Source organism: Carya illinoinensis, chromosome 16 (genome assembly GCF_018687715.1).
Source record: "Carya illinoinensis cultivar Pawnee chromosome 16, C.illinoinensisPawnee_v1, whole genome shotgun sequence".
Lineage (NCBI taxonomy): Eukaryota > Viridiplantae > Streptophyta > Magnoliopsida > Fagales > Juglandaceae > Carya > Carya illinoinensis.
In genome coordinates this window covers 26668340-26694392 of record NC_056767.1, presented here as the reverse complement: position 1 = coordinate 26694392, position 26053 = coordinate 26668340, and the positions used below count along the sequence as shown (strand labels likewise).

The following is a 26053-nucleotide window of genomic DNA, read 5'->3' as shown; positions in this document are numbered from 1 at the left end:
CTTCTGCCATGCCGATCTCCTTAAGGTATCTTCTGTAAGTTTCTCTCTGAAGCTTTCCTCTGAATTAAATGTCTGTAAATTCTAATTTGAGTAAGATATGAGTTCCTGAGAAGAGCTTACTCTAGTTGGTCCCTATGTGTTCCCAATTTTTCACCAATTCACCCCAACCGAATGAGTTTTCTACCATTGATTGATTTCCATCATCGATTACTGATTTTTCTTTCCCAAAAGAATCCTCCAAATGTATACCTCTCTCTTTTTCAATCAAAGGAGACAAGGGCAAGATCAGAGCCAAGGATCCAAATAGTCGATCCTCTTCCATTTCAGATGTTTGTTGAAAGTGTTCCTGGCTAAGTTTGTCCTCTATGAAATGATCCAACGGGAGCCTAGAAATACATTCTTTGCATCGCTGAGTTGGATTTACCGTCATGAAAATAGGAGATTCCGAACGAAGCCAAGGTCTAAAAAGGCATTTGTTCTGGAATAGAGCTTAAGACGTTACAGAAGATTTAACCCAAGGGGTTGGCCCAAGTGGTGAAGGCCTTGGTCTTGGGGTCTTATTCCCTTCAAGGTCCAAGGTTCAACATCTCATTAGTGCAAACAATTCTTTGGGGCCACACCCCCTGATGAAAAGCCAGTGATTTAACCAGTTCTATGTAGGGAAACTTTTGAGGATGCGGTGCACGGGACCGGGGTTTATTCTGCAAGGGTGGATCCAAAAGGCCCTGCCTTGGAGAGGTTCCCCGACATCCAAAAAAAAAAAAAAAAAAGACGTTACAGAAGATTTGGGAGTGCCCAATTCTATCACATGCATAACAAAAACCGGAGAGGCATTCATATTTGAAGGACACTCAAGCATTGAAACTGAAATTCCTTGGTTCCCAGAGTCCTTGCTTCAAAGGTTTAATAATATCAATCTCCACCTTAATTCTGCTAAATTTTTTACAAGCTAATCCAAAAACTGGATCAACATCCACTCCGAGAAAGATGCCAAGAGCTCTTCTAATTTTAGCAGCATTTTTCTCTGTCATATGGTTCCTGGTTAGGCCATGAATTTGGACATAGAAGGGAGAAGTGTTGAGACTAATTTCTTGCCATATGGATTTTGCAGGACAATTTTTGAGAATAAGAAGATGCCCCTTGAAGTTCCAAGGGATTTGGTTTAGGATTCTCTGCTTATCTACTTCATTTTGAAAAGTGAAGAGAAAAAATGTTGGGGTCCAGTCTTCAATGTGGAATTTCCTGATAAAACTCCAAGCTGCTCTAAAGGAGGCATGTAGGGAAATCCTATTCAAGGGACGAGGTGCTACTATTTTGCCTATGAGTACTAACTCAGCTGTTTTAAATGCATGTTCATTTTCAGGCGAAAAGGTCTAAACCTTCTCAAGAAAGTGCTTCAGTCTGATGGATTAGCTTCTCCATGTCCATAGGAAGAGGAGTTTCAGTAAGCGATGAAAGGAAAGCTTTGTAGAGAAGTTCTGAATTTATCGGATGGAAGTGTAAGGGACGAAAAGAGAGATCAGGTTTACAACAAAGAATGTAGAGAGAACTCATTTTTGTAAGAGAGAAAGAGAGCTGCTTGATCTAAACCAAGAATCTTTAAAAATCTTTTAAAAAAAAATTAAATAAAAAAAACTTAAAAATTGATATAACTTGATATGATATAATAAATAATAAATTTTTAAATATTCTTTTTAAATAGATATAACATATCGCATTAAGTCAAATTACTTTATAAACTTACTTTTATAAAATATCTTTCCAAATCAAACACTTGTCAACTTGCAAATTGCAGAGTCGAGTAGCTTCTGAACCAGTCTGGTACACTTGGATATGGGGCCGCTAAATCCAGCCCAATGCCATTACAATTCCTTTACCCACTCAAAAGCCTATCTTTTTCTCGAGGGAGAGAATTATGGTTTCAATGCACAATGCATCTTCTCGACACCACTGTTTAACAAAACTTTATAGAGCATCAACCACACAAGGGCCTCAAACTTGATCTGAAATTAGAAAACTTGTGGTATAACTAAGTTCCCAAAAGCTCAAGTGGGTGGACAATTGGTTTTTGATGCAAAGAAACAAAACCAAAAGAATTTCATGTCTTTGTATGGAAAAACAAAAAATGAGTAGCAGCTTCGAGCAACATAAAGAACATGCCACAAGCACAGATGGCTGCAATTGGACGTGCATGAAGTTCATGGCATGATAGCAAAGATTAGAAGCAATGTCGGTTGTTCATACAGTGTTGAGTAAAATAAACTCTGTTGTTTCCCACTAATTGGATAGAAGGGCATGGATAAGAAAGCTACTGTTCCTTGTATCTCTTCTCCACTTCCTCCAAGCTCTGGATCTCCTTGTGATACTTGCAAATGCGGTACACAGACCTGCACACCCATTCAAAAGACATTTAAAACTATTGACAACAACTAAGCGTAGACTCCTAAATAAAGCATCCAAATAACAAGGATAATGGATTACTGGAAATTACCAATAGAGAAGAATTGATGCAGCACACAGAACGCCATTCCTTTGAGCTTTGTAGATCTGCACAACATAGGTCCAAGGTAAGTATATGAAAGGCGGCAGAAGTACAAATTATCCAGACTTGAACTAGTTTATGCCATGGGAAACCTGGGAATGGAGATGGACTGTGCATCGGATATGCAATCACCTTAGAGCTAACTGTATTTTATTTACTAATGCTTATTCAATCACACGTTTTGAACCCTTGTCAATTATTGTCTGGATCCTATGAAAAGAATTAATTTCCATTCGGTTCTGTTTGGTTCAATTTTTGCATGGGAATCATTATTAAGATCTAAATTTTACCAGGCATAAGACTCAGAAGATTGTTTCTTAAAAATATCCTGTCTTGAATGAATCTAAAATGTATTTTTCTATTTAAGGCAATTAAGTGAAACAGCAAGTACAGTATGCAACAATGGAATTATAGTTCGATAATAAATTTGTTGAAAAGAATCCATCCAAATCCCATATCACTGCATCTTGTCCTTTTCTCCCCTCTTAATCCCACCATGCTCCCTCACTCCCTCTATCAAAAATAGAGTGGTAGTATATTCTCAAATTGGAGAATACCTTTCTCATCCCATTATTCCAATACCAGGCCCTTCTCCACCGCCATCCCCAAAAATATATACACAGCATGTCAAAAAGACAGAGAAGGCAAAAAAACCTTTCAATATCTAAAGAAGCTCATAAAATTGACACTTCGGGTTTACAGACACCCCCATTTTTTTTTATAGGTACTAGAACTTATTAATCTATACTAGGAGGTTTAGATGGTGAGTTTTGTTGAGATGAAAGTTGAAAGTTGAATAAAATATTGTTAGAATATAATTTTTTAATATTATTTTTGTTTTGGGATTTGAAAAAGTTGAATTGTTTATTATATTTTGTTTGAAAATTTGGAAAATTTTTATTGATTAAATGAGATGAGATGAGTTAAGATGGTTGTTGAATCCAAACAAAGAATGAGTTAAAGGTGCATCCAAAGACACCCCCTGAAATTAATATTAGAGAATTAAAAAATGCCAACGATCTTATAGCATAAAGAATGAATCACACTCAGCAGAACAGATAATAATCAGAGCTTGATGGCTAAATTTGTAACACCCCAGAGTCCCACATTGAGAATATGAATAACCGACACAGAGTGGGAAGGTTATAATAAGGGTAGTCATGGGTACGGAATCCCACATTAGCTTAGGTGAAACTGGATCTTAGAAGTGATCCCAGAGAAGCTTCAAATTGGCTAGTTCTTTTGGGGTTATAGCGTAGATGTGGCTAGTGCTTTCCCCTAGACAAAAAGCCTTCAATCAGGCATCACTTTTCAGTGGAAATGGATAAACATCCTTCATTAGTAAGTACAGAAAGACGTAGCCGTAAAAAATCAATTCATTCTCTTCAGGTCGTTAACGTTTTAAAAAATTCATAATTATTGTCTCTATCAGCCCATATGAAAGAGTAGCTTAGAGAAATAATAGTTGCAATCGTGAGTGTGCAAGCGCCGTGACTTTGAAAAAAGTTAATAAATATGGAATCCACATGAAAAAAAAAATAGTTTTTTAATAACTGATCTCACTCTTTTGCAAAACGACTGCACGGCGTTTGTGCACTCCACGGCTACACATAGCATTACTCGAAGTTTTAATACCATTGTATAATTAGATTCACAAGGCAACGGGGCATCTGCTTCAACTAGCTTCTCCAAAACTAGAGCATCTTCCCGTGCATGTTTTGACCATCAATTCTTTTCCCAAAACATCGATCATCCCAGTTATAAAAAATGGAATTTTTGGGCGGTCATAAATATTAGGGTTCTATGGAAATTTTAAACAAAAGACAACCTTCGATGAAATCTAAACAAATCCACAAACAAGTTACAAGATAGCAGGAATTGGTATGACAACTTCCAGTACATTCCACAGAGAATCCCACATCAGAAGAACTAGCCTCCTCTTTTGTGTGTGTGCCTGTGTTGGGTTTTGTTAAAATATCTAGTAATACATCTCTAATCACAATTAGAGTCAGATAAATAACAAGTGTCTCGTCCAAATTCCAAAGTCTTAGATGCTTATAAAATTAAAATAATTAGCTCAAGGAAAAAAAAAAGTACAAGAACACGAAATGTCGAAACCAAACTAATTATCTATTTTTCCAAAATATAAAAACACAGAATTTAATAAATAAACGATATAATTAACTTTGAAAATAAAAGGAAAATAAACGCAGAAAAAGGGAAAGAAAAGCTTACGGATTTCTCATAGCGATCTCTCTCAGCAGCAGTGCAGATCTCAGACGTGCACGTCAAGCGATGTTCGTTCTTCCAATAAATATCTGCAAATAATCAAGAAACACTAAACTCCAGATCTTCAGAAAATATTTCGAAATCCATTTTCCTAATCACCCGTTTGTACACCGAGGAAGTACCAAAACCGAAAAAAAAAAAAAAAAAACAGTCAATTCTCCAATTTTCTCGTCAGCAAACCAGAGAAAGCCCTCTTCTTTGCTTCTGAATGGCCACAACAGGCGCAAACCCGTTATAGTCCGAAATTCTCATTTAATTGACCCTTGTTTTTTTAGCAAAGGATTAAAAACAAACCCGAGATTAAAAGAAAAACAGAGAGAAAGAGAGAGAGATGGGAAACAAACCCAAGAGCTGGAATCCTGCGAATGGGACGACGAAGAGGGCAGGTTGCAGAATAAGAGAAATCAAAGAGACAAGACGATCCTTGACGAACTTGGGTGAAGGCAAGGTCAATAAAACGGCTATGGCGGCCTCTGCTGCCACAACGTACGTCAATATCATCCACTGCAAAGCCATTTTCCCCACTGCTCTTTTTCTTCTCTCTTCTTCTTCGGTATTGAATCAATGGATTGCAGATGCTACTTGCGAGGCTTAATGACTAAGGTAAAACGACCGGAAAGAGTTTCTTTGGGTTTCCAGGTGAGGGACAGTTTTGGCGAGTGCGGCTTTCTTAATCGTTAGATCTTATAAAAGTGAAATGATTTGTACGGACTCTAGTGGGTATAAACTTTCTTTGATTAAGTGAGTGATTTACAATTAATTTAAAAAAAGTATAATTTATTATTAAAAATTTATTTATTTTTTACGTAAGTTTTTCATTTATTTATTTTTTTTAAAATGATTTTATAGAACTTACATACTCATGATTATGACTATATTTTTTTTAAGTTATTCTACGAGGAACCTTATAAGTGCATCTCGGATAATAATTCGAGAGGAAAATCTCTCAATCTTATAAATCTTAGAAATTATCAATAAGATTTGAACCTTAGATTTTAGATGGAGCATATCATCAAGATTAAGGCATTTACTACTTGAGCTAACCCCTAAGGTTGATAGGTTGATAAACTCTTTCATTTATTTTCTTCACAAGTAGACATACAGTCTTAGGTGCTCATTTTAAAAGAAGTGGGATCCATTATTTAAAAAATAATTTTTTCATATAAGTATCATATTTACCTACTTTTTTTCAAAAAGAATACATGAGATTTATACATTCTAGGATTGTAAATATCATTTATCTTTCTTCACTTGTTTTCCCATTTAAAGTTTGATATAAGTTAATAAAATTAATTGCAAAAAATTAAGCTTCGTTTGTTTTCACAATTCTTCTTAATTCATCTCATATCATTTAATTATTATAATTTTTTTAAATTTTCACACAAAATAAAAGAAATAATTTAACTTTTACAAATCTTAAAATAAAGATAATATTTAAAAATATATTTTAACAATATTTAATTCTACTTTTATCTCAATTCATCTCATTTTATATACGAAAACAAACTAGGAGCGAAGAGAATTAATTACTTGACCCCCTTCAAAAAGGAATTGAGTTAATTAAAATAGGCAGATAAGAATTCTCAACTTCTTTTCTTAATCAGTTTATTAAGTTGTTTTAAGCGCATAAAATATTGTTTTGGAGGAACTTTCTCCAATCCAATTAGGAGGAGATCCTTATTTTCAATTGAAGAGGAGAATAAATACATGTATTAAGTCTATATAATCGTTTAAAAATTCATCCAAACACTCATCTATTATTCACCAAAATCACACACTTTAATTTTAAAGGCATCAAATGTGCATTTGTGTGATAGTAATTTGTCACTCAATCTCTCAGTTGCATGCTAGGAAGACAAACTAAAGGGATGTTTCTAAGCTGTAGGGTCGATTGAATTGAATTTGATCGAATCGAGTCGAGTCGAGATTCTCTCTAATTATTTGACCAAATTAGAAGGTTCAATTTTAAAAAGAGAAAGACATAGCTTGTGGACCTTACAATATGTGTATATATATATATATATAAAATCTGTGTACAATCACTTTTGGACCTTACAATAAGGGAGAGAAGCTCTCCCTTCTCTCTAGGTTAAAAGAACAGGAAGCGTCCGCGGGAGGTGGAGCTTCGGCTCCTCCCTCCCTCCCCCAATCTTTTTCCAGCTTTCGTTTTCGTTTCAGTTAGTAATAAGCCTATTTCTCTTCTATTTAGGTTAGAGATAATAAGAACCGTTTTGGCTGCAATTTGGTGGTTGAAAGGCCACCACCAGAGGCGGCGTCCCGTGGCCTCTACTTTTTTATTTCACCCAACTGGGCGGAGATTCATTTCTTGTAGGTGTGGAGGTTCTCAACTTCGTTTTGGCCGATGTTCCTGACTATTTAGGTATAGTCTCCTGTGGGGACATGTCGGAGGGTTACGGTGTGAGTGTGGGTAGGGTATCTTGCTCCGGAGATGATGGTTTTGCATGATGGTTTGGGGTGCTTCTCGCGAGGTAAAGGAGCTTTGTTTTATCTATGAAAAACGGAGGGTTTGTTTCGGGTGGTATGCTGAGCAACATGGAGGGGTTGAAGCGGTTTTTGGGAAGGAGCCTGGTCGCAACTCACGATGGACATTCCCAGGGTTGGTGGCCAGAAATCGGGAGTTGCAGTGGCTAAACGGTTGCTTAGTTTTTCTTTTCGTATGGTTGTTAGATCTGTCAATCCTGTTTATTTGGCTTTGGGTGTCTGTAATAAACCTCTCGTTGGCCCTGTTTTTGCTGGTTGAAAAATAGAGGTTGGCTTTGTCTCTGGTTTAGCCTTTGTCAGCCCATAGTGGAGGTTATCGGATATGGTTTTAGCCTTGGAAATGTTGTTCACAGCTTATTGGTGCTGGGAGAGGTTGACGGCGATGAAGCTGTTTATGCGGACTGGAAAGAGATGGGATGATGGTGGAGTGGTCCTTTCATGGGGCAGGGCCTGCAGGGTGGAGTGGTCCGTAGAGTACCAGAGTAGATGGGGTGGGCATTCGGCGTGGGCATACAGCGTGGGCAGACGACGTGTGCATACGGCTTGGAGAGCATAGTGTTTGTTTGTTTGCTTTTCAGTTAGGGTTGTTTGGTGTATTAATTCTTGTTTTTTCTATTAGGTTAATAAGGAATTTTGAAATAGACAATTCATTTTTCTCTTTTGGAGGAGGAAGGTAGTGAGTCCCTATCCTTCTTTGGAGGATGAGGGTGAAAATCCTTTTCTCCTTTGGAGAGTGAGGTTAAATGTGAAATGTGTTTATTTTCTCTAACAAGTCGATATGGACATCTCTGTTTACAGAGTCTCGCATCTCAGAAAAGACTGTGTCGTTAGAGAGTTTTCTTGAAATTTTTTAGACAATATCCGGCACAATGAAAGTTATGTACGAGAGAGCTTATAACCGATAAGTAGTTGGCTTGTAATCAGGATTTGTACCCAGACTTATTGGTCACAGTTGTAATTTCCTTCATTCATGAATTGAATTGAAGTCTATTTCAAAAAAAAAAAAAAAATCACTTTTGTGTATTCTTTATAAATTCTATTAATGTATTTGGCTGCATCACTTTTTTTAATATAAAATAACTATTTTGATCAATCACATTATTGAAGTGTCAAATAGTACGCAAAAGTGACTATATGCAACAGAACTCATATATATATATATATATACACACACGTACGTATATACACGTAGCATGTTTGAAGTGTGTTTATCTTTTTCCATTAGTCTATCCAATTCGGTCAAGCAATTGAAAAGGATCTCCATCGAATTCAAGTCCAACAAATTCAATTAGAACTCCATTATTATTACAATGTATCTAATATAGTTGTCAATTCTCAGTTTTTTCACTTTTTTCACCTTAGATTCTGAGTTCACATCTGTAATATAGTGTGCTTGAGCCCGAATTTCACCTTGAATTAAAAGATGGTGCTTGATCCTGAACTTAGAGCTTTAGTGAAAAACCATAACGCAAATTATGGTCATTGATCATTTGACAATCATGATCATTGATAAAAACTAGACACGTGCTGCATTCTAGTGCATGATGACTGCAACTCTTCTTATTTGTTTGTAAAACGATAGACTACTCCTTATTTAACTTAAGAAATCCCATGCTCAAGACTTACTATTAATTACTAAATCAATGATCATGATCACAAGGAAGCATTGGTAAATTATATATTATTAGGGTATTGCCCAAAAATCCTTCTCTTCCATGTCAATTTTCTTTTCAGTGTGCAAATTGACATGAAAGAGTAGGATTGTGGTGTTAATATGCACATGCTCATGATGATCCAAAACCATAGACAAATCAGAAAACCCTAGTCATAACCCGTATCGGTCAAATCCTTTTTAGTTATTTGCACTGATAGATCTACTCGATTTCATTTTTGTACATGACTTGTTCCAAGGACAAACCAGTAGTGACACAGCACACTAACAACTTATGTGCAAGCATGTAAACTCCATGACATGTTTGGAAATATATCATACCAGTCAAATAATGTCGTTTTTTTTCCTAGCAAATATCAAGTACTTGGCCTATCAGGTAAACTAGCCAGGATTCATATATGCTCCAAGAAATTTCTCTCTTGAAGGTAAATGTAAATGAGTAGGATATTCCAATCCAGAACTGGTAAAATATTAAAGTATAATCAAGGAGCACCAATAAACAATGAAAATGAGTCCAATATTGAGGCTATCAGTTGTTTCCTGGCTTCAACTTGGACTTACCTAAGTGTCAAGTGCTACTTGGTCCCTTATTTTCTATAAGATTTACAGGGTAGAATTATTTGTGAATCTAAAGAAAGTATCGCAATCTCTTGGGTGTCGTTCTGATAATTATGTTCTCACATGAACATGTCTGGATATATTCTAGACATGCCAAGCATTTAGCAGATTACTAACTTGCAAGATGAACGTTTCCCAGTTGCAGAATCTTAAATCACTCTAGTTAGTACAGTACCCTAATTACCCATTTTGTGCTTCACCAACCAAATATAGCTTCTGATCATCAGTAACCATGCTTATGTCCAGAATTTTGCCTCCATTTTCTGACAAAATACAAGAGCCACTTGAACATTTCAACAGCTCCCTTGCTGCTTTGATGAGATCTTGAATGCTTTGTGGTACCCACAACACAACTCCCTCTCTTCTCTCCTCTTTGGGATCCCATGGGTGAAAGGGAAACACTGTGCATTTCTTCTGTCGTAGTTCATCTGTTATTGTCAATAGAAATATCGTCATCTCACTGAAAGTAGGAGGGTATTAGTTGGTAGGGTAAAATATTATAGGTACAAGTATACTGATGATATTGCAGAACATTAGCAGTTTCATTGTGTAACGGCAGCAAATTGGGGTGATTTATTGTCAGTCTTTGAGTTCAATGGATAAGGACCTAAGAAGGTCATTGATGTGCTATTTGGATGGAAAAAGTGGATTGAAAATCACAGGGGCTGCGCTAAATTGTCCCTATCCGACTGCCCCAGGTTAATGTTGGAAATCACTGTTTATTGTTGATTTGAAATAGCTGCTTTTGAGATTGTTGCGAGTGCTTTCATGTGCTTGGCACCACTTTGATGACATTATATATATATGCATCTAGCACATTTCCTGGTAAGATGTGGGCTGGTAGCGCAGAATGGGGCACTGTGCCTTAGGTTCTTCGATATTATAGATTATCTCTTTTTTATCGTAATGCTCTAAGATAGCTTTCTGTACAGTTGTTTGTATGAGGTTTCCTCTTTACTTCAGTAAAATTTTTATTTTTAATAAAAGAAATCCAGTAAAGCAAACCACTCTTTTTTCTTCCTTTTTGGAAGATTATTGCTATTCATTTCTTTGTTAGAGCATCTTTTGGTAAGTGATTTTTTCAGCAACAAATTTTTTGTGCAGTAAAATTCCTTCCAGAAATTACTAGTTTATTGCAAATCATACAATTGAGGATGTAAATGTTATATGCATGAAGTAAAATTTTAGTATTACCTCGACTTTCTTGGGCACCATTAGATAACTCAGACAACTGAGAAGTTCTGGCAACTTCAAGCAGCTTGATCAAATTCTTATCTCCATATATGCAGGCATCATCAAGTGGGGTATTACCCCATCTGCAAGCAGTAGATGGCTAACAAAGGTTACTCCAGGTGGTAAAATTCTGTAGTAAAAGAGATACTAAGCTATGGATTGCTAATTGTGCGTAAATGGTTTCCTTTCTTTCTTTCATCTTAAAGTCAGTGCAGACTGGAAGGGTGTCCCCTTCTGTACTTTTCACTTATTCTGACAACAATTGGATGACTGAGAAATTGAAATTTATTTCGAAGTAATTTTTAAAAGTTTCATGACATAAGAACCAGAATAATTTTATCACATAGATGAGCTTCAGTTAAGCTAGCAGCTGGACTCCTGGGATAGATTATATTTGAAATTCAATTCTAGAACCATGCTCTGACCAAGCAGTATCCAGCCACTGTAGATATCTAAAGAAAAACTCATTTTGCCCTCATAAACAGTACTTCTGATTTTGTCACACAGAAAACTCCTAAAAATGAGAACAATGAATCCTTAAATATCAATGAGATTGGAGGATGCTAAGATTGTGGTATTCTCTATCCTAAAGTTTCCGAGAAAAGGAAAAAAAAAAAAAAAGAATAAGAAACTTGATGAAACTTAAGATTTTAGGGACGAAAAAATATGCTTAGTCAGGAGAGAGTAATCAAGCTTAACTTCAAACATGATCATAAGCATATTACTGCAGATATTTGAACTTATTTCAAAGACATCAACAGTTCTTGTTTTCATCTGAAAATTCAATGATTTTTCCAAGCTAAATATGCACTGTGGTCATAAAGTCATTAGAATGAAATATGAAAATAAAGCAACGCTAGCAGAAAGAAGAAAAACTGCTACTTGAGCGAGCTTATTGGGATGTTATGCAGTACAGTCCATGTTATGCAGAGGCAGTGTAGATGGTGTTCTAGTAACTCAATACTAAATATTGACAACAGTATACGACAATTTGCTTAGTGTAAAGAAGCAAGGTATCATCTCTAAACACAGACAATTCTCATACAAAATCTCAAAGTTGTCCAGATAAAACTGAAAAGATCCAAGATAGACTTTGAGACTAATAATGGAAGAAAAAGTTTTGCTAAGGCATAAAAAGACTTCATAATTCTTTTTTATGTAAAATTATGAACCATGCTAGCTTTTTTCCAAAACTATCTAGACCATTCAGATCAAACTAGCATGCCTCATGTAATATTAAATGACAAAGATTGATCATTTAATTACCCATCCAAAGACTGGTAGTGGAAATAATCATCAAAACCATACCTTGTTGATCATAATGCTAAAATACGGATGAAAAGAATATAAAACTATATTTAATCCATAAACATATTCAACCCATACATCAACTAGATCATACCAACTTCCTCATTGTACGATCTCATATTTTGCACTTCTTAACTGGTGGAGGCTTAAAAAGAATAACACTCTTCAAAACCAGATCAGCATTCAGATCATACCTGTCCTTTAATAAAATACTTGCTCCTGCTTCTATAAGTAACTCTGCCACTGAATATAACCCTTCTGAGGCAGCCATGTGAAGTGGTGTTCGGCGATCATAGTTTTTGGAATTTGGATTAATGCCATTGGCCAAAACCCTTTTAAGAAGGACAAAATCCCTCCTTGCGATGGTCGTACAGAGAAAACCACCGGCATCATCAATAGTAAGTTCTGCCCCTGCCTTAACAAGTAAAGAAGCTACTTGATCTTGCCCATTCTTGATGGCTTCAAGCAAGGGAGAGTTCCCGAACTTATCTAATACACATCACTAATTAACATTAATTACTAGATTTATTGATAATCCAGTTACATATACCAACTAAGAAATAGAAGCAAAATTTAAGACATCATCTCGTGAAAATAATGATGTGTAAAAATGAAGAAATTAGGAGTCTTACGATGAAGCTTACCCCCAAAAAAGAAACTCTTATGAAGAAGCTCATACCACTAAATGATGGATCAAGGAAAATGATTCTGACATCAAATTTCTAAATCTTGAATAATTTTTAGCATCATTAACTGGTTGACAAAGATAGAAAGAGAACATTTTACTGAAAAAGTGATCCGCAAAGCTTTTAGACATTTAATGGTGAGTAGATTTTTTACTAGACAATGTTCATTATATACAATCCTACGTATTTTTTCTACCACATCAACATTAGATCTGATGTTTTTTCATGATACACATCTTACATATATGCTTTAATTTGTGGCCTTTGTTTTTTCATGCAGTGTTTTTTTGTTTCTTTTTTCCTGGGTTTGTGGACTTAGTTTTTTAATACTTTAATATCATCAAATTACGGCTTAGATAAGGGTGAACATTTAAGAGTTTTTGCAGTGTTGGACTTTGAATGAGAGATAAATCATAAAGGTGATACTTTTGAAAAGAAAAATAATTAATTTAACACGTAGTCCTAAAGACTTTGACCCTACGTCCCCTCTAAATTATGTTTAGCCTTATCTTAAGAGGGCTAATATGCCATGGAGCACACTAAACCATTGGCAGAATGACAAACTGCAGAAGGTCAGAGTGGCATTTAACCCCCATCGCTCCCTTCTCCAGGGGCCCCCCAATCCCTTGATGGCAATCAACCAGTTAAAATGCCCACCTAAAATGTTGATGTGCACTCTTTGTTCAATAAGGAAACGAGCAATATCTTCATATCCTTTGGATGCGGCAATATGCTGTAACAAAAAAAATATACAAGTTTATATTAGTACAAGCTATACAAGAATTCATTACAATCCTAGTAAATTGAAAATACACCATAATTAAGATGGTCCGGCACAAGTTGCATAATCTAATAACAAATACATAAAAGACCATCAGCATGAAATCGAGCTTTGTTGCATTATGTGATTGTATATTAAGTACAAAACCATCTTATTGAGCCATAGCGCCATAGATAAAGGACCTCATGATATTTTTCCTTTATGTCCCTTAAAATTAGATAAATTGTATCATACACTAACCTCTCCCACCTCTCCCTTAATTAAAACTTTTTGAAGAACAACCAAGCTGCCAGTTTACGCATGTCATTGAGATAAAACAGGGAGGAAAGATTATGAAGTATTTAAAATTTTTAAAAGGTACGGGCACTCCATTGCATTATTGTCAAAGAAAAATAAAATGCAACTTCAGCTTCTAAAATCAATACCAAAGGTGATCTTCCATCATAATCTGTCTTATTGGGATTGGCTCCTGCACTGATCAAACGTTTTAGTCGATAAGAATCTCCATCATAGGCAGCACAATTAACCCTCATAGCCAGCTCTGATTCACGCTGTTCAATATACAAAGTGACATCCGAGTCCAAAATCTTTCTCTGAAGATTGGGGTCCTTTCCCTGTCATTAGTAAAGTGTTAGAATGTTATTTACTGACTCATTGATTCAAATTTCTAGCCCCATTAAATTCTAGAATCTTTCCTGTGAATATAGAGAAATTTTGCCAGTAAGTGGACCCAATTGATTTTTTATTGTAGAAAGCAGCAAAGGTATTAACAATTATTTCAGAAGGACCATATTTTAAGGGTGAAGATATTAGATTGAAGGAGAAGAAAAAAGATCAATTTACCTCAAGGAGGTTGTTCAAGATAGTCCGTCCATCAGGAAAACCTATCTCCAAGATCTCTACAAAACATTGTTTATCAAGTCGCAAGACCTTACATAGTTCACGAGCTCGAACTGTACAGGGCTGACGAGTGTTACAAAGAAAAGAAACCTCTCCAATTGAGCTGTAGGCTTGCAAACGCTTATGAGATTCTTCAGTTTCATCATCTTCCACTTTTCCTGCCTCCTCCTGTAGAAAATATGATATGCATCAAAAGCCTACAATTCAAGTCTACATAGATACAAATTACAAAAAAAAAAAAAAAAGAGGTATGAGTTATGCTACATCTAACTTTAAAAGCAAGCAAATAAGAAGAAATATTTCCAAAAAATGAGATACATTGATCCTCGAGATAAGGAAAAATATAAGCTACACGCCTTGTGCTTAGGGCATATCTATTCACATCCTTACAATTCTAAGTTTTTTCAATTGCGCCCTCTATAGCACTCGACAGTTTTAATTAAACTTCTCTCTTCTTCCATCAAGTTTACCCAAAGCCAATGCACTCCCGCCAAAGACTTACATTGAACCCCTAACACCAGATCGATCACTCTACCTACACACCAAACAGCTCAAAGTCTTAATGCCCAGAGAACACCAATGCCCTTCTTCCTCTTTCAAACAAAAACAACCTCACATCACTAACAGAAAAAACCACAAGGGCTAAGGTCAGCATTAGGGTGAGATTTTCATTGACTTCATTTCCTATTGGTCAAATTGATTGTGGTTTCCAACTATTTGGTTGGGAATGAGTTTGATGGGTGGAGGTACTGATGGGGGCAGGAGGGGCAAGCCGAAGGTGTCAAACTTGCAGAGGCAGCACTTGAGTGAGTGCCTGGTGGGGAGGAGGCAGGGTCTCTCTAGGCTAGGAAGTGCGTCAAATGTGTAGCTGCCAAAGCTCCCATCTACCTCTCCACTGTGTTCAAGAACCTTGCCATTCAGACCAGTTTCTTTTTTCTTTCCATTCAGATATGAGTTGGTTTTGATGGACCAGGATTAACTTTGTGGTTGTTTTGATAGAAAGGTTTAGTTTGGAAATGGTGTTTGGGTTTCGAAATTATTATTTGTGTTCAAACATTTTTTATTTCAAACGGGGATTTTGTTAGCGTCAATTGGCCCTGATTTCAGATATTTTGTTGGTGTGATTGTTAACTCATGGTTTTTGGTGTGTATGGAGCAATTTTGTGTCTGAATGCGTGCAATTGGAAAATTTGCCAATGGTGTTGGCCATCAACAATGGGTTTTGCTGGCTTGTGGACTGAGCCACAATTGTGCTAATTTTGGACACTGTTTTGATGAAAGAGAATGCTCGTTGGGAGAACTTGGAGAGTTATTATTTCAAACTCTGTCTTTGGGCGAAAGTTCTTCTAATGAATGGGGATAATTTAAATGATTTTCTTTCAGACTTTACTAGTTACTAGTTCATAGCTTGTATTTAGGTGTTTCTGCACATATACTTCCTGTGTATTTGGGCTATGCCTATTTACTTGCATTAATAAATCTCTTATTACTTGCAAAAAAAAAAAATAATCCAACTGTGAGGTAGTTACAGATCTCCTCCACGGATGCACTCTATGAGGGGGTGGATTGTGGAGGAGCCTCCTTCAGGGGCGGGGGAGGGGGGGGGAAGGTGTCCAACCCTCTTTTTGTTTTTTCTTTTTCCCCCAAGTTTTTCTTTAACGTTTTTAGGGTTAACTCTTTTTTTTTTTTTTGGTATTGATATGATACACATTTTACAAGAGCTCCATAAAAAATAGATGAATTTGTACAGGCATGGATAGAAAGATCCATTTGATAGCGGGGAAGAGCACAAGGATTATTGGAATAAAAGTTGAGAGTTAGAGATTGATTTGAAAGTTTCCAAAACCACAAAGACTATAGGAGTAATTTTCCCTTATGAATGTTCAAGTCAAACAATACCTTCACCAGTAATATAGGCCACTTAATGCTAAATTTCCCTTTCACCTTTGCAAGTACATCTGTTATGACCATTAGCTTGGTGAAAACTAACTTGGATTTCTAGGAAGAGAGAAGGCACAAGTTCTAACTAGAGAGACAGATAGAGGTGTAAAAGTTATCAGAAAACTAGTATTAAGCGCTAGTATTGGTACTAAAGTCAACATGATAACTTGGCAAAATCTTGTTACTCTCTTGATAGGCTTCACCCAATTTACAAACTGTTTATTTCTAAAACTTTATACTTTCTCATAGAATAAAAACTGTTAAATTAATTTAAAGTGGCCATATTATCATTTCTTTTTTATAGATAAGATGTAAATTTTATTGATACGAATGAAATAGGTGCAGCCCTTGTATACAGAAGTATACAAAAGAGAACCTAAATACATTCTAGGATCCAGAAATTAAAAGCAGAAAATCATAACATGGCCATATTATCTTTTTTTTTTTTTTATATATAGTAAATAATTATAAATATTATCTTATACCATATAATACTATATGGATGCTGCATTGTAAGTACACAAAATAAATCCAATGAAAACATATTGAAAATGAAAGAACTAAAAGAAATCATACCACTTCACCATGACATATGACATAAAGTTGATCCATTACGTTTCCCTGTTCTACAATCACTTCTCCTGGCAGGAAAAACTCCTCATGGATTCTGCTTGCCTGATAAACCATGAAAGAATGAGAGCCATTTACACTGAAACAATCTAAGCTCTTAATGTCACATTGGTAAAACTGTAAATCTAAACAATGATGCTCATGCACTGTAGGTATGAGACTTTGAACTGTAAACTTGAAAATAATTCCGAATAAATTTGTTGTGTGACTTAAAATAACTCATTGGTAATTAATAGTTTCACTCACGATTAAGTCACCAAATTGCCACCTTTGTCACATAGCACCATTAAACTTCCATTCCATGTCAAATTGTACCATCAGTCGGTCATTGTCAAAACGGACGGAAATGTCATTTTTCCGAAATTAAATTATGAGAATACCCCCAGTTGAAATAATTGCAATACCCCCAGTCCACTTCTTATTGCCCAATTTAAACATATCAACATGCTCATTACTTCACATTATGGAAACAAAACAGCCAACAACCAATAGAGGGTACAATTGAAACAAAATGGAAGCTTAATGGTACTATGTGGCAAAGGTGGCAATTTAGTGACCACATTGCCGAAGGGCGTTAGTTCAAAGTGAAAAGTGTAGTTTCCCCTTTCTGTTTTTGCAAGTATACTCAACTAACCATTAGATTCAAACTATCTTAGGCCTCATTCTTTTTATTAAATAAGTTATCGATACAATATACTCTGAATGGGGGGAACTCTGTATCACAGTAAGAATACAAGAGAAGCCCCAAAAAATGAATAAAAATATAAAGAGGGAATGCAAAAATAAACTAAACAGTTCAAGGTCTACAACATAAAAGAGAATGATCCCATGTCTCCCCATCCCTTTCACACAAATATCCCACCAAATAATAGCAAAGTATTTTATTTTCACAAAATTCTGTGCCCATAACAATGCAACTTAAGGTAGTCATCCAAGTCAAAAATTACTTCCATAGGGGTGCGAGCTCACCACATTTCCCTGAGAATTTTGTCCTTCTACTGCCCTGTATTTTGCGTCAAACTTTACATTCCTTTTTTTTTTTTTTTGATAAATAAGAAGATATTTTTTATAGATATTTTGATCATTTTTAAATTTCTAATTTAATTGCCAGCTGTAGCATTCTGAACATTAGCAAAGCCATGCAGAAATGTAACAGTTGAAACAACATCCATCAACTCCACTTCCATGTCTTGCACTGGTAAAGTTGACCCATCCTTCCCCAGTTCAACCCCACCACTCCTTCAAAACCTAGCAATCTCAATCCCCTGAAAATTTCATTTTAAGATCCTCAGCTTCACTCCAAACCGCCAACATCTATAGGGGAACAAAAACCTAACCCCAATCAACCAAATGGTACTTCCACTCATCATGTTTCATGCCACAAATAGAAAATAGGCCTAAAAATAAGTCAGGAAACTCAAAAAGGTACTCTATGACTGTAGTTTTCTACCTGATTTTGTCAAGTACTGCCACTTAAATCCAGCAAACCCCTCTAATTTCAATAATAGAATCAGGTACCGAAATAGCCTTTAAAGAACCCAGTGGGAACCTTGGGTAAGGGGTAGAATGGAAGTGACATTTGTAAATGGATTATTTACATGTTACAACCATACTGGGTGTGCCTTTCTACACTAACAATTGTTTAAACCAACTAGGGATTTATAATGGACAACCATCGTCCAATATAAATTCCACAACACATAAAACCCAATAATTTTCTCTCCCTTCATAAAACCCAATAAACAACACATTCAAAGAATTTATCAATACTTTATAAAGATTTTCTCAAAAATTGTAAACCAAACATGCCTAAGATTACCAGTCAATGGATGTGATTCCATTCATGGAAATCATGTGTCATTCAACTTTTAAAAACAAAAAGGAAATTCTTATTGCTCAGTCTTTCTAATTCACATTTTACTTTATATGAATAGCATGATGTCTTACAATCTGCTTTATGAATCCCGAAGAGCACCCCTTGAAAAGAGAAGCTTCTTTAACATATGGCTCATATAAGTTCTGTGAAATCTGCACCGATGGGGAAAAAAAACTGTTATATAAAGATATAAATTGAGCACTAACTCTAATTGATCAAAAAAAAAAAAAAAAAAACAGGTAAATGCAATAAAAGAACATCAAGTCAACAATTAAAAGGCTGCAGCATGAATTCTTTCACAAGGAGATTCCCGCAAGTGCACTTCAGATAATTCAAGGGGAAGTTCCTCCAGTCCAATGGCCCCTAGAAATTGTTTACACCAAAGAGGATTCGAACCTTAGACCTAGAGGGAGCATACCCCCAAGACCAAGGCCTTTCCCATTACAAAATTTCACATTTCCCACCAATTGTTTGGACAGGAAAAGGGAATATTTACTGGCATAAATGTGACTGCTTTTACAAAATATGGTAGTAAATTTATAATTATGGGACAAACACATTTGCCCCTAATTTGTTATTGTAAATTTTACATACAATTGGTCTCCAACCTGTGACCCACCTTCATCCTGTTAGTACAAGGCAAGGAAATCCAACTTAGCTAGAACTCGAGGACACTTACCAATTTCTGTTATAAGAAATAGTCAGCTAAAACTTTATAAAATGGAAAAAACAATTGCTTTTCAACCAAAAGCCACTAGTATTCTAACAACTTCCGCCAAAGTTAAAATTGTTCAATGTATCAATAGCTTTTAACAGTCCATATATTTGTAAGTACAATGACCAATTCAACTGATTATGGATCTGTTCTAGGAAGCCTTCCAGCATGTGAGAAATGAAAGTTTTTCAATTTGTATTCTACCATTTTCTTTAACATGCAAGATTTGAAAGTACCCGTGTTTAATGTGATGATATGGAATGGACAAAATTGTGTCTGATGCACCAGCATATGCCTAAATGGTTGGTGAAACTGAAAATGAAGTGAGAAATAAACCCTATTGGAACTATAAGCATTCTCGGATACCTTTTATTTATCTGTCAAGTGCGATAATAATGTCTAAAATCACTGAGGCATAATACAAAAGTATGTGCACTTCATTTTAATTAAGTCCCATAACAAGAAAAATGAGATTTTGATAATCCATTCACACCCTCACATCGTAGACTCAAATACCAGACAAACACGACCAGCTCAAGTAGCCAGACCTTTCCGCTTGATGTCCCCCACAAATTGTGTCATCCATTCCATTGAAATTACATAGTGAACAGACCATCATGCATCCTAAGAAATTTCTAGTCCACATTTCACAATTGGAAATATTGAATCCCTTAATTGGTCTACTTCTCCTCGCCAACCGCTGTCCAAAAAATTGTAACTTGAAGTATGGGTGAAAGAGAATTTCATTTGAGATATGTCAAAAGCATAGATGTTTGTATTTTTCTATGACCACATGAGGAAAAGCATCCAATATTACTTTTATCAAGGAGGAGTTGCACAGATTCACATTCTCAAAATGCCTCCAACCAATTCTGAAAACCATTCTTGTTGAGTAATTTTTTGGAGAATCATTTATCATGAGAGCTTGGTATATCAAGCATGGAATTCTATAACAGAAGAAATTACTAAAGTATTACCAAGACTTGAGCCAAACCCCATAAACAATAACCAGCTTTTTATATAATGTTGGAGAAGAATCTATCCCAAAAGCTTAGGCTATTAGGAATGGAGTGACAATTTATATCAATCATGCCACATACTAGTAAAACTAAGCCAAACCAACGGTGCACATGAACCTGAAAAGTTATCAATACCTTAGCCCGGATAGAGGATGGAACATCCTGAAGTAAACTAACTTCTATGGCGCTGCGGTCATATTGTAATCGCAGATGATCTTTGATCTCCTTGCTTATATTCCTATCAAGATTGTTCTTATTCATATATTTGATAAGGTCTGCCATTTTATCCCTGAACTTTTCTGTCTTTGATCCTTTTACTATCAGTGCTGCCATGTTACCAAGCAGATAAGCACCAAGAATCATGTCAAACGATACATAAAACATAATGAATATCATTTCCCTGATATTGACTGCATGTATCTCTCCATAACCTGCAAAATAAAGCATAGAATAGCACATACAGTGAAGCATCCTAAATATGATATGAGAAACTCAAATTGAAAAAATAGCATTAATTCATATGGAGATGAGAAGGACAGTTATCAGCATTTAACAAATAATGTACTGTGCGATATCTGATCCAAGAAAATAGTTATGCCATGGCACTGCTTCATATCAAAATCAGAAGGGATCATTGTCCTGTTTTAGATGTTCATGAGAAAAACACTATGACAAACCTCAGAAAAAGAAGATAAATCCATAAAATAGAGTATGAGATCACACATACACAAGTGCAGTAATCTTTGAGTGTGGCACATAAAGATACACGGTAAAATTTTATTTTATTTTTCTAACTTCGAGTGAGAAATATGGACAGGCTTACCAACAGTCGCCATGGTAACAATAGCGAAATAAAGAGATGTCACATATCGCTTCCAAAGATCAATTTCTCTGAAGTGTGAATAGCTGTAGTCACCCAATTTCAAACTTCCAATCCACGTGTAACCTTCCTCCGCAGGAGGCACAGTGGTAGCAAGATAGTAAAAGATGCATGCAGCTGTATGAGTGCAATAGAGTTCAACAACAAAAAGTTTCACAATTCTTGTACCGAGGTAATTTATCCTGATATTTTTCTCCAACTTCTCAAAAAACTCAGTCACTCTGAGTGCTCGACTGAGCCTAATCCACAAGAGGTACCTGACTACCTCTTTCCTACCAGAAGCCTGTTCAGAGCAGTTGTGTTCAGATCATCAAATAAGGAATACTGAGCTAAGTTGTCCATGTCAAACTCAATGGAGTGCAATCAAATGGGAAGTAAAGATGTCACAAGAATAACTACTTTCTTTTTCTTTTTATTTGATAAGGAAGAAAGACAGAACAACTACTTTCTTTAGTAGAAAAGGGATTCCTCATAAGCATTTATTAGGCTCACTCAAGAATAAAACAAATTGTGACATGGTAATCAACCAAAAACTGTATGGAAGAATATAACGTCATAACAAAAGAACTAAATGTTATAAATTGCCCATCTTTTTTTCTATTGTTAAATATTTATAGAAAATTATTAATAATAATGTGTACCTAAATTGTAGCATATCATCCAAATGTACCTTCGTCACTTTTCCTTTTTACCCTTTTCTTTTTCTGGGGTTTTTTCTGGGGGGGTTCAATATTGTAAAAAGTAAAAACCAAAGAAAACCAAATGCCCTCCCTTCATGATAATGCATGCAAAAACTCTCATTGTCTAATTTGTATGGTATGGTATAGAAAATCTCAGTTAAGTGTTTCTCCTTCTTGGGGCTCATAGTAATTGCAGTTAAAGCTTGCAGGATGGCATAAGACGTTCCTGCTCTGAGTCACTGCAGTGGAGACATCGCTTACTTAAGAGCTTGGATATTGCAGAATAAATAATTGCTACTGCTGTGAGATAAATTATGCCAGACTCGTAAAATACTTTAACTGTGTAACAACACATACACAAGTACGTAGTATTATGTCACCTTGTGCATATTGCAAAGAGCTCGAAAGAACAAAGGCATAGAAAGTGAAGAAAAACAAATAAAGTCAAGGAACTAGATGGAGGTTTACAAAAATATAAGATGATACATTCTAGAATTGTAGGTTTACAAAATACCCTAGTTATCATTTTTGTATGAATTCACAGACTAGAGTAGTTTATAAAGTCAACATATTTCTTATATAAGTTTTTCTATATGATCCTTTTCTAAAACGGATGCACTGCTTTGAAAAACCCTGCCTCTCCCAACCCTATCCCCCCAAAGTTCAAAACCTTAGCAACCCCCACCCTATAACTCAGCCTGGCTTCTCCCCTCCTCCACCGTTCCTCTTCCTCTAAAAGTGTCTTCCTTCCCTCCATCTCCAATTTTCTTTCCTTTTTTTTCTCCCTTTTTCCTTAGTTTTTTTATTCTCTTCTTCAAGCCATTAAAGGTTAGATCTAAACTTTTTGGTCCACTAACTAACCACGCTATCCCTACCTTCGGAAGCACTGCCCATTTCCCTCCACTTGTGAGCACCCTCAGCTCCCACCGCCCAGCACATGACCGCCATGCATCGTCAAACCAACTCAGATCTCAGCCTATTTTAATGCCAACCATTTCTAGCTGGCCAACTGTTGGCCAACCACTGCCTACTACCAACCTCAAATCTGTGCTCAACCGCTAGCCAATACCTTACACGCGCAACCAGGAGTGTCCTAGTGTCTCACTCCACCTCCCCACACAGCACCTCCGCATTTTGACCAGCACATGGGCCCCATGCACTGCCAGCAGCGGGTGTTTCTCCAATACGCCGCTGTGTCTTACAGCCATCAAATCTGTCATCCCTTTTTGCCGAGAGCTGCATGTTTCTTTTTCCGAGAGTTACCTTTATATACTCTGTAATCCAAGAATGCAAGAAAGGAGATCATCCACAACTACCCCGAACACAAACAACTGCAGTGCACCTCCTCATGCTAATGGATTCTCCTTCAACTGACGAAATTGCCTTCATGATGGTCCTTTCTCAACCATGAACGAGAAATTATGAGACCCGTATAGTTAGATTCCGTTTCTCAATATTTTAATTATAAATTAGAAATTTTATTAATCTAATTTGGCCAAAAGCATTATGACATATATCAGAATAAAGATGAACTCATAAAAAACAGACTGGTATTTCCATTTCTCTTATGTTCTGTATCTTTGACCATCTTAACTTTTCTACCAACATAAAATTAAAATGCAATCCAAATTTAGTGCATAAGAAAACTTGAGAAATTAAAAGATCCACATGCTGCATGTTACTTAAACAAAAAAAAAAGACCACATTTTTTATTACAAAATAAAACCCATGTTAAAAAAGACATTAAAAATCAAGACAGTACCTTGAAGATGGCATCCCAAGGAAAACAACCCAGTAAATCAACCAAGAACCGAGACTTCAAGTAGCTACAATTATGCAAATAAGAAAAACCGGTTACATTCTTGCATGATTAAATAGGTTAAAAATGAAGGGAAGGAGGAAAAAAAAAAACAAGAAGAAAGAACCGTAAAGTTACCGAAGCGCGATGAGATTGCGGTTGTAGATCATGCAGTATGAGTGGATGTCGCGATAGGCGACGAAGAAGTGGACGACAATGTCGATAAGGAAGGCGAACTGGCCGGCGATATCGAGGAGGAAGAGGTCTTCGGGGAGTCCTCTGAAGAAACCGAACTCCAGGGGCGTGAAGAACGACGAGTACACCGCCCATAGCAGGATGAAATACGTCCACAACACATACCACCTGCGTTTCCCGCACCCATTATTTCAAATTCTCAGATTTTGTCTTTATCTCTTCAAATTTCCCATTTTTTCATCAGATTGATTGAGACGGCAGATTTGGTTGCTAAGCTAATAACAGTCATCACATCACATGTATCTCTATTTAATGTGGGTTAGGATCAAAACAAAGCAGTTGGATGTAGAAGAAGAGAAACAAGGTACAGATTAACGAGAAACAACTAGAGGAGGAGAAACGGTCGTGGCGATGGTGGTGGTAAGCATCTGAAGCTGGTCGGAAAGGATGGCATAGTACTGTGCATGTTTGGAAACTCGTAATTTCTTATTTTTAATATCAATATCTTTAAAACTCCAAAAAAAAAAAAATTAATATCCTTGAAACTATAAAAGAATTCCTATTTTCTCAAAAGATTCATCTGATCATTTATCTAAATTTTAGCGCAGAATCAAATACAAAAATTTTACGTCAAAGTCGTTATTTTTGTGTATTTTTTTTTTATGTATTTTATTAATATAATTGATTGTATAATTTTTTTAATATAAAATATTTATTTTAACTAATTATATATAAACAAATAAAAGGCTATACACAGCATAACTCATACTGAAAGGACAGAACTTCTGCCAACCAAACACAAACTGCAATCATCCATCATGTGAGGATAATGAAAATCTGGCCCCAAAAGCCAATAACAGCCACAAGATGAGGCCCCCTGAGGAAAACAGCTCACCTACACAGACTAGGAAGACACGTAGAAAGAAATGCATTCTGCATACACACTGAAGTGAAGTACGTACGTATATACGTACCAGTTATCAGGACGAATGACAAACCGATCCCATCTGCTGCCGTATCCACTCCGTTGATCTCTTCCAAGCGTCCCACTGAAAGCTGTACTGATGCTAAGCTCTCTTTTCAAAGACGCCAAGTTCCCCTTCCAAGAGTACCTCTTGCTCGAGTCTCTCAGCTTCTGATCAACCTCATATCCTTCGTCTTCAGACTGATCATTAATATCACCTCCTCCTGATCCTCTTCCTGTTCTTCCTCCGGTACTACTACTCATCTTCCAAACTCAATCTGCTCTTTGTTTTCTTGACAGAGCTAGAAATGTATTCTGGGTCTGTGATTAGGATAGGATGTATGTAATAATGGGAAGGGGAGAAGGACAGCAGTGGAGAGGGTATCTTTTTTATCACTCCGCTCTCTAACTTTGTTGGCCGCAAGATCATATCGAAATTTACAAACAGTGAGATTAAGGCGACAGACAGAATAAGCGGACCTTAATGCCTGATCTTCTTTTCAAGAGGAGGACGTAGTTTTACAGCATTGTACTACTGTTAATAATGCTAGTTACGGTATTGAAATGTGCAGAACTTACATGCTTTTTTAAAAAATGAGCAAAATTTATTATAAAAAGTAATTTTTTTATGTAAATCTTAAATTTATTAATATTTTTAAATAAAATATACGAAACTTAGACATCTTAAGATTAAAAATATCATTTTTTATTAATTTTTAAATTATTTGAAAAATAAAAGATGATTAATAACAAAATGTCATGTTTAAAAAGTGGGGTGGAAGTGGGGTGGAAGTGACATGATATTGTTCAACAAAAGAATAATC

At 36.0% G+C, this 26053-nt stretch overlaps 2 protein-coding genes across 3 annotated transcripts; both read right to left on the bottom strand.

Annotated features, from left to right (window-relative positions):
• Positions 1 to 1998: 1998 nt before the first annotated feature.
• Positions 1999 to 5506, bottom strand: LOC122299792. Its single transcript, XM_043110240.1, has 4 exons — positions 5176 to 5506; positions 4778 to 4860; positions 2492 to 2547; positions 1999 to 2387 (listed from the first exon to the last, which is right to left on the bottom strand). The coding sequence occupies exons 1-4, from the start codon at positions 5345 to 5347 to the stop codon at positions 2309 to 2311; spliced, it is 390 nt and encodes a 129-aa protein (XP_042966174.1). The 5' UTR covers positions 5348 to 5506; the 3' UTR covers positions 1999 to 2308.
• A 3949-nt stretch (positions 5507 to 9455) lies between these two features.
• Positions 9456 to 25721, bottom strand: LOC122299382 (potassium channel SKOR-like). 2 transcript variants are annotated; one of them, XM_043109634.1, is made up of 13 exons: positions 25240 to 25718; positions 24209 to 24433; positions 24035 to 24098; positions 21536 to 21875; positions 20848 to 21143; positions 19050 to 19130; positions 17049 to 17147; positions 14475 to 14699; positions 14057 to 14245; positions 13508 to 13583; positions 12359 to 12653; positions 10818 to 10939; positions 9456 to 10051 (listed from the first exon to the last, which is right to left on the bottom strand). In XM_043109634.1, the coding sequence occupies exons 1-13, from the start codon at positions 25491 to 25493 to the stop codon at positions 9804 to 9806; spliced, it is 2514 nt and encodes an 837-aa protein (XP_042965568.1). In that variant the 5' UTR covers positions 25494 to 25718; the 3' UTR covers positions 9456 to 9803. The 2 variants fall into 2 exon arrangements, 1 of the variants encoding a protein (XP_042965568.1); XR_006239673.1 differs by having other exon boundaries at positions 9851 to 10051; positions 10818 to 10956; positions 25240 to 25721.
• Positions 25722 to 26053: the final 332 nt, after the last annotated feature.

Coding starts and splice junctions, on each gene's coding strand:
- LOC122299792 (XM_043110240.1), bottom strand. CDS start 5,347: ATGGCTTTGCAGTGGATGATATTGACGTACGTTGTGGCAGCAGAGGCC. Junction 4,861..5,175: donor CGCAGGATTCCAGCTCTTGG/GTTTGTTTCCCA, acceptor GATTATTTGCAG/ATATTTATTGGAAGAACGAA. Junction 2,548..4,777: donor GAGATCGCTATGAGAAATCC/GTAAGCTTTTCT, acceptor TATGTTGTGCAG/ATCTACAAAGCTCAAAGGAA.
- LOC122299382 (XM_043109634.1), bottom strand. CDS start 25,493: ATGAGTAGTAGTACCGGAGGAAGAACAGGAAGAGGATCAGGAGGAGGT. Junction 24,434..25,239: donor GTCATTCGTCCTGATAACTG/GTACGTATATAC, acceptor CGGGAAACGCAG/GTGGTATGTGTTGTGGACGT. Junction 19,131..20,847: donor CATCCTCTATCCGGGCTAAG/GTATTGATAACT, acceptor CCATCGGTGCAG/ATTTCACAGAACTTATATGA.